The sequence below is a fragment of the Octopus sinensis genome, linkage group LG18 (assembly GCF_006345805.1).
Source record: "Octopus sinensis linkage group LG18, ASM634580v1, whole genome shotgun sequence".
Classification (NCBI taxonomy): domain Eukaryota; kingdom Metazoa; phylum Mollusca; class Cephalopoda; order Octopoda; family Octopodidae; genus Octopus; species Octopus sinensis.
This window is the reverse complement of record NC_043014.1, coordinates 21631758-21640891: the sequence shown is the minus strand read 5'-3', so window position 1 is coordinate 21640891 and position 9134 is coordinate 21631758. Positions and strand designations below refer to the sequence as shown.

General features: G+C 37.5%; 1 protein-coding gene across 4 annotated transcripts in view; it reads right to left on the bottom strand.

The window, feature by feature from the left end:
• LOC115221405 overlaps positions 1–9134 on the bottom strand; it is a 141599-nt gene that overhangs the window by 117804 nt on the left and 14661 nt on the right. For all 4 annotated transcript variants that reach the window (XR_005002817.1, XM_029791583.2, XM_029791584.2 and 1 more), the window contains exon 2: positions 9028–9097. Coding sequence is in view for 3 of the 4 variants with exons in the window: in XM_029791583.2 (XP_029647443.1) it covers positions 9028–9097 (70 nt within the window). In the remaining variant the exon portion in view is untranslated. The remainder of the gene's footprint in view (positions 1–9027; positions 9098–9134) is intronic.

The following is a 9134-nucleotide window of genomic DNA, read 5'->3' as shown; positions in this document are numbered from 1 at the left end:
GCAGTAATGGAAATGTTAGTTGATTACCCCCATCAACAGCTGGTCAAAAGTTCTGTCACCACCAGCACCATTGCTAGATCAAAGGTTACCTTGTTATAATCAAAAACCAAGATTGAATAGTGTATCAAAATCAAAAACAAGAACAGTGGGAGGTAGAATCCTTAGGGAACTGGACATAGTTCCTTACAAAACTCAGATATGATCTTTTACATTCTGTGTTCAATTCTCACCACTACCTTTCATCTTCTTGGTAGTGGGGCGTCATTCAAATAAATACCAGTAGTTGTAGTTTAGCAGCAGGTCAACTCTCACTGGGCAGGCTTATGACCCAACTCTTACATATTTAAACCAACCATATCTGGCCCAAATATTATGTTTTATGTTCAAACTAACCAGATCCATCACATCAAAATCTTGAAGCTACAAGATAATGCAGGATTAATTCAAAACAATGTAAATAAATAAGCATTACATGTGACAGAGTAATTTGAATGCTAATGGGCTAATGCATTCCAGTGAGACCTCATGTTTTTCTTTTAGATATAATGTATGTAGAACTATTAACCAATGTGTCCTTCCTTATTCAAGATGACAAAATAAGACTTAGCAGCCTCTACTAACATTCTAGTATGTTGAGCAGGCATGTCAAGATTCCTATATTGAAAGATATTTTTTGCCAGCTGGCAAAAATAAGTTGTATTTCTATTTCAAAAGGCCACCCTCATCACATTCTGTGTCATGCTGAATCTCCCTGAGAACTATGTTAAGGGTACTTAAGTCTGTGGAGTGCTCAGCCACTCGCATGTTAATTTCATAAACAGGTTGTCCCAATGATTGGATCAACTGGAAATCTCATCATCATAAGTGATGGTGTGCCAGATTGAAAGATATTTTTAAATGGTTTATTAAGGGGAAAATGTATGATTCTATGCATTCAAATATAATGCTGTGACAGTGTACTGGAATAAAGCATGAAGCCATAAATTTATCCTCTATAAACTACATTACACAAGTACTGTATTCTCTTCTTTCAGATAAACTGTGTAAGATGTTTGTATGTTGGTCAAGACAATTACCACACAGTATGTAAAACTCATATTTTTCACAATGATGTTTTGTGTTATCAGTTATCAAGGTGGTGCACCACTGCTATGCTTTTGTTGTCATCCACTCATTGCAAATAGCTGATCAGCAGATGAAAGTTAAACATTCCTTTCATCTTTCTCAGAGAATTTCATTTAGATAACTAAAACAATGTTTCTTAAAGGTAGAACAGTCATTAAATAATGTAAGACATGCATCAAGTGTGGGTTATGTATGCAGAGGAAGATATAATGACCTCTCCACATAACTTCCAACATACCATAAGCAATTTATTCTTAAGTTAATGCAAACATACTGTGATAGTTTGGCTTGTTTTCAATATTCTATTATTAGTAACAATTATTGTGCCTAGTGGATTTATGCTTTTCCAGCTCCCTACCCTACAACACTTGGTCTTCCACAGCTGCATGAGAATCAGGGCAATTTTTGGTTACATTTAAAATTACAAAAAAAAAAAAAAAATCTTATACAACAGCAAAAATGGTATGTGTTTATCTTATTTTTCTTTCTCTTTTTACATGTTTCAGTTATTAGACTGTAGCCATGCAATCATACCACCTTGAAAGGTTGAAAAATTGACCCCAGTACTTTAAATTTTAAGTCTGATACTTATTCTAGCAGTCCCATTTGCTGAACCACTAAGTTATAGAGACGTAAATGAACCAACACCGGCTGTCAAGGGATAATATAGAACAAACATAAAGACACGTGTGTGTGTGTGTGTACAGGGTGCGTAAGATATTTGAGGACAGATTTATGTTTATAAAAAAACAGATATATAATAACAGCTGATAACTTTATTTATCACAAAATGCTATGAGGATAAAAATAAACCTTCTTTTCTATAATGTTAATCAATAAAGCCATCTTCAGCTTCAACGACTGCTTCTATAAAAGATCTAAATCATCTACATGCTTGAATAAAGTGGTCCTGTTTCATTTTGGACATTACTCAGACTATGGCAGCTTTCAAAGAACCTTTGGTGTTATGGGCATGTTCATTGACCTCTCTCTCAACAATGCTCCATATGTAATAGTCCAATGGATTGAGATCTGGGGAATTAGGAGGCCAAATGTTAGGGGTTACGTGATCATGAAAATTTTCAACCATCCATTCCTGTGTTACAAGAGCCATGTGTGACAGTGCAGAGTTTTACTGAAACACATATGGCCTTCCATTGCATACAGTCTACCCAGGGTTTAACAGTTATTTCCAGGACCTCAATGTAGGCAGCAGAGTTAAATTTATGGCCCTGTGGAAAGAAGTAAGGAGGCATCACATGTCCTTCGTTGCTGACAACCCCTAAAAACATGACAGTTGCAGGAAATTTTGTATGTATAACACTTGAAACTTCAGAAAGGTCTGCACATAACCATCTGCTATTTCTTCTGTTAGTTTTTTGATCTTGGTCGAAGTTTTGCTCATTTGAGGAAAACCAAATCAATTCTTCTGCTTGTTTAAGAGCCTTTTAGATGTAGTGAACTTCTCATGCTTTTTCTGATAAATTGACCTTTCCTCATCATATAAGACATATCTGATGTCTTCGTGAACAACATTTCTGACTGTTCCTTCTGACACATGGAGATCTTTTGCAACTGACCTCATGAACTTTCTGGGATTGTAATCAATGATCTGTTGAACTTGCTGGATAAATTCAGGTGTTTTGATGATTTCAGAGCATTTAGAATGCTTTTTATGCTTTGATACTGGTAACATGTTTCCATCCTCAGTCTCTAGCTCCTTACAAACTTTATAGACGAAAGATCTGGCAACTTTTAAAATATAAAGGACTGCTTGGATTTTCCTAGGATTTTAACTAAGGACCTGTACCTTCATGGAAGTACCAACCAACAACCATATTCTCTGGAAAATTATGAGTTGTGAACATTATTCTCCTGCCTATATTCTTCTAACTACCTTTACTCTTTATTCTTCTATCTTATTCCTTGTAAACTGTAAATTTTCCTTGCCTAAAATATTCATACCTTGTCTCTGATGACAGAATACCCAGTCTGTGGACATATTAACCTACCACTTGGGTTATCCCAGAAACGGGTGCAAAACTTCAAGTTTACCTCACCCTAATTAAATTATTCTAAATGACTTGAGACACTCATTCTACTTTGGTTTTTCCTCTAATATATATATATGCATCAGGCAAGATTGAAACAAGACAAGAGGAAAACAAAGGCATCAAGCTACAGGGTAAACTGCCATGACACACATGTTCACAAAAGAAAGAAGCCATTCAACAAAACTGCCACCAACCTCTATGACAGCTCCAATGCAGCCATATAAGTGACTGCTGTATGCTATGATCAGGTAGTCCCAACTTATGCCACTCAGAATGGCCACCACTGCCAATGACAGCAGCCCAGGAAGCTAAAATCAAGAGACCCATGAAATTACATGACTATATCTCACATTTGTACTTAATGTCCTAATATATCACACATCTGATAGTGGACTGCTACATTCAGTTGTTTGGTGATGGCCACCATGAATTTACTGTGGTTGTTGATGATGTCCTAGACCTGCTAGACAAATATGCCTAACTTGATGAAGTCTGACCACTAAGAATATCTCTTCCTCTTGGTTATGGATGATATTCACTACCTGACGATTACCAAATCTTTCCCAAACCTGAACACAAAGGACCCAGCCACATTTAGAAGCTGACAATCTCTGAGACAATGTGATTGAAAGCTAAAGTCATGAGCACTGAGTGCCTTCTCCGTTCTTATGTCAGATAGGAATCTGCTATATTGAGGCAGTTGATGTGTCTGAAAGAGAAATGGGAACATTGAAATTTGGCAGCTATCATGTAACATTACATTATGCCATCATCCATTTGTAGCCCAAGTTTATTCAGAATACCTGGCTCATCCTGTATATGTATACTTACAAACATAGAATGTTTTTGTGGTTAAGAAATTCATTTCAAAGCCATATGGTTTCAAGTTCAGTCCCATTCTGTAGCATCTAGAAAGCATTCTCTACTTTAGTCCTGGCTAACCAATGCCTAATGAGTGAATTTAGTTGACAGAAGCATATATGTGTGTGTGTGTGTGCATGAGAACGGGTGTCTCTCTTTGTATTTGTTCCCATTACTTGATAGGCAAAAAGGGATCAATAAAATAATTACCAGACTTGAAGTAAGTACAGGAGTTGATTCGAATGACAAAGCCTTACAAGGCGGTACCTCAGTATGACACCAGTTCAATGACAGAAATAAGAACACACACACACAACCCTGCCACTGCTTGACAACAAGTATTGGTTTGTTTATCTCCTTGTGGCCTAGTGGTTAAGCAAAAGAGACCAATAGTACTAGACTTTAAAATAAGTACTGGGGTCAATTTGTTCAATTAAAACACTTCAAGGTGGTGCCCCAGCTAAAGAACTTCTCCACCCTTATAATTTGCCCTTGATGCTAAACAGCTTCCCCATCCTTAACATAGAAGCTCCCTTGTTGATTCAGTAGGGATGTTGTTGTGGGCACTAATGCCAATGTCAAATGCATGGGAAAAGAAGTGAATTGTTGCTATGACAACTACCTCATGCTTAACAACAAAAGACCATTCTTGAAATCCTTCCAACAATAAGAGCATGATGCTATAAAGACAGGTGGGTGGTGATATAAGTTATATTAAATCTCAGTATATGACATTTACTTTATCAGCACTATTTAAAGGGAACATTAAAGAGGGAACACTTCCTAGTTGAAGAAAACGGGATGGTCATAGTGGGAAAGTCTTTGATCACAGGTATGCTTTGATTAGGACTGAGCTGCGACTAAGCAACAACATTATCTAAAGCAAATACTGAACAGTGAGTCAAGTTGAAGCAGAAATGTCAAATTTGAACACATTGACATACTTTTAACACACACACACACACAACTGTGTAGAAACTATACATACAAGTATAGAGAAGTAGACAACCATGCAGATACATACATGAATACAATATAGTTAAATACAAATGTAAATACACACAACTACACTTGTGCACGCACCCACATTTGTCCATCCCATTTTATGTATGACTCAAGTCAAAAGCGAAGTTACAAATATCACACATACACATATACAGCTGTTTATTTACAAGCGACGCATGCGTGTGTGTGTGTGCGCACAAACACACACAGATACAATTGTTTATGCCTACACTACAGATAGAGACAAAAGAGTTGTTAGTGTGAAAGAGTGAGAGGAAGAAAAGAAGAGAATAGAACAGGAACAGAGAGTAGTGGAGTAAGAGGGAGAGAGAGATGGGGAGGGAACTCTTAAAGAATTAAATTAACTAGTTTTGAAACAAGAGATGTACGGTAAATGGAGGAAACCACACACACACACACACACACACACACACACATATAAGTAGGAAGATGAAGACAGATAATAAATATCTGCTTGTCTGAACAAATATATATAATAGCTATTGAATATGTGTGTATGTGTGTTAGTGAATATGCATGACTTAGTGGTTATGAAATTTGGTTTGTAAAGTCGTGTGTTCAATTCCCAGCAGTGTGTTGTGTCCTTAAGTGAGACATTATTTCTCGTTGCTCCGGTCCACTCAGCTGGCAAAAATGAGTAGTACCTGTAATTCAAAGGGTCTGCTTTGTCAAGCTGAATCTCCCTGAGGACTATATTAAGGGCACATGTATTTGAGGAGTGCTCAGCCACCTGCATGTTAATTTTATGAGCAGGCTGTTCCTTTTAAAAGAGGTATACATTGATATCCAGATGTTGAAGTAATACTATGTGCTAATGTTATCATCATCATCATCCATTTTCCATGGAGGCATGGTTGGACAGCTTGACAGGAACTGGTAAGGCTTTGGAGCTGTACCAAGTTCCATAGTCTGTTTCCATGGTTTTTGCAGCTGGATGCTCTTCCTGATGCCAACCACTTTACAGAGTGAACTGAGTGCTTTTTATGTGGCACCAGTACTGGCAGGATCTGTTTTTGGCATAGTATTTACAGCTCGATACCCTTCCTAATGCCAAATACTTAACATGTATTACATCATCACCATTTAATATCCATGTTCCATGCTGGCTTGGGTTGGACGTTTTCACAGGATCCAGTGGGTCCAGGGACTGCATTATGCTCCGATGTCTGCTTTAGCATGGTTCCTATGGTTGGATGTCCTGTTTGACACCAACCACTTTATAATGTGTACTGGGTGCTTTGGAATTACTGAGGTTGCCATGCAGCCTGCAAGCTTATAAAACCTGAGAGAAGGAGTTTATGGTAGCAGGTGAAGGTTAAGGTACAAAAGAAGTGGTGGGGGCACAAAGTAGGTTCTAGTTGTAGGTGACCACTTTTACGGGGGAGAAATGAATCAGTAGTAGCTGCAAGGAGACGAGGTGTCCAAGTGGCACCTCAAGGTAGGAAATGAGTAAATATTACATATATGAGGTCTGATCAATAAGTATCTGGATTGTTGCCACAGTAATGAAGCTAAAGCACACAGAGTAAAGCCGCTTGGCAAAACTTGACCCTGAACTCTGCATGAGCACTAAGCTTTAACATTCTAGCTCACTTCTGTTGTTTACAGCAGTGCTTGGAAAGAAGGTGTGTAGCATGTGATCATTGCATTGACCATGACAGAAAAAGTTATGGCGATACCTGCTCAGAGGCCTACGCGGAGTTTCAGAAAGTGTATGGAGAGGAGTATATGAGTGGATCAGACATTTCCAAGATAGGAGAGAAAATTGTCGATATTGACAAATGTTCTGGGAGACCCACAACCAGCTGAACAGACAAAAACAGCACAGATGTGCATGCAGCTGTGAGGGGAAATTGTCAAATCACCAGCCGTGATTAGTTACAGTTCAGTCTATTATTATTGAAGATTTGGGTATGAGACATATGTCTGCCAGCTTTGTGCTAAAACTGCTTTTAGCTGACCAAAAGGACATTTAGGCTTCAGTTGCACAAGATCTCCTTGATTGTGTCAAGAATGATGGAAACTTTTTGAAAATTTTGCGTAGGCCTCTGAGCAGGTATCACAAAGCTTTTGGCAAAATTTGATGCAGATTCTCTGCTCAACTTTGTCATTGTCAATGCGACAACCAGACGCTACACACCTTCTTTTCAAGCACTGCAGTAAACAGCGGAAGTGAGATAGAATGTTATAACTTAGTGTGCATGCACAGCAGAGTTCAAGGTCAATCTGTGCCCAGTGTGCTTTAGCTTTGTTACTATGACAATGGTCAGGATATTTATTGACCAGACCACATATATATATATACACACACACATGTACATATATATGCACGCACGCACACACACACACACACACATCATATAGATAGGGCTACAATCCAAGTGGTGTGTTATTTCAGTATTCCAAATCCGTATGTAAATGTTATACTTGTGTGTGGCATGCTTAAGAGTTGAAAATACTGGAAAATATTTTCTGCAGAGTAATAGTTTCAAACCAGGAGATTGGAAGATGTTTTGGTATTATTTTTACACACACACACAACCACCCTCACCACCACAGCCACTACCACTACCACCATACATAGGATTAATACATCTATGTAATAAATGAAAACCAATATACTGAGCTATCTCTCAATATTACATATTAGTATGTATAAACATTACATCTGTCAATCTACACTAACTGATGAAGACTGATTCAACATAATAAAGAAAGGCAGTCTTATTCAGGCATGATGATGAAGTATTGTGATACAGTTGTTAAAATTGTTTTAAAAGCCAGTACAATGATAGTTGAAAGTAAAAGAGTGAAAACAAAAGAATAGTTTACACTTTACCTTGTTTTTCCAATATTTCAGGGATAAAGCATCTTTATCAAGAGAAAATAGAGAATAGTGGCAAACTGGTGTTGTATTTACCAATCTGTTTCATGTGGTTCATCTGTTATCGTTTGTTTCAGTCATTAGACTGTGGCCATGCTGGGGCACTGCCTTTAAGAAATTTTAGTTGAACGAATTGATCACAGTACTTTTTTTAAAGCCTGGTACTTATTCTATCAGTCTCTTTTACCAAGTTGCTAAGTTACAGGGGTGTGAACACACCAACACTGGTTGTCAAGTAGTGGCGGGGGACAAACACATACACAAAGACACAGATACACACACAATAGACTTCTTTCAGTTTCAATTTGCTAAATCATCTCACCAGGCTTTGGTCAGTCCAAGGCTATTGGAGAAGACATTTGCCAAAGGTGCCACACAGTGGAACTAAACCTGGAGCCATGTGGTTGGGAAGCAAGCTTCTTATTACTCAGCCACACCTGCTTATTGTTAATAAATTGATTCAGTTTATGAGTGAGGCCAATCTTCTTAATCCTTAAATTACTGACGTTGTGTTCTGCTGCTTTGATTTTAAGTATGATATTTTGGGTTGGCATTTCTCCATGTGTTTTTTTTTTTAGCTGATGTATTTCTGATGACATGTTCTTCAATGTGAATATCCAAGCTATTTAGTACACTATAGAGGTTCTCAAACATATTCATCTGTATGTTTGATCCCTCACTGCAGATCATCCAACAGATTGTACTAGTGGGTCTATCACCAAAATATAGCAGTCTTAGAAAAGAAATGCTATCTTGGGAGGAGTGAACTGTCCTTGGGGATATACTGGCAAAAGATGGAATGTGTTTGGTGAAAGATGATATGTAACCTTTGCCTGGTGGAACCATTTTTAACCATTTGGTGTTGACAGAACATTCAACACCAACCCTGAAGTAGAATATGGGGGAATTTTGCACAATGTTGTTGTTTTAAATAGTCTAAATATATCTCTATTGTTTGTTCAAATTTTGCTTTAACAAAAAATGAATGAAAATAGTTCAGAAAAAGATATAGTTTACTAATACTTTAAGCCCCAGATTATTTTTTGGGTGCCTCTATGAATATATGAATACACTCACCTTAGTGTTGGTCACATTAATTGTATCACCAGAGATTTCTACAATGTCATGAGAACCAAGTTCCAATTCTCTGTGAATAGAGAAAACACAATAACAATTATATAATA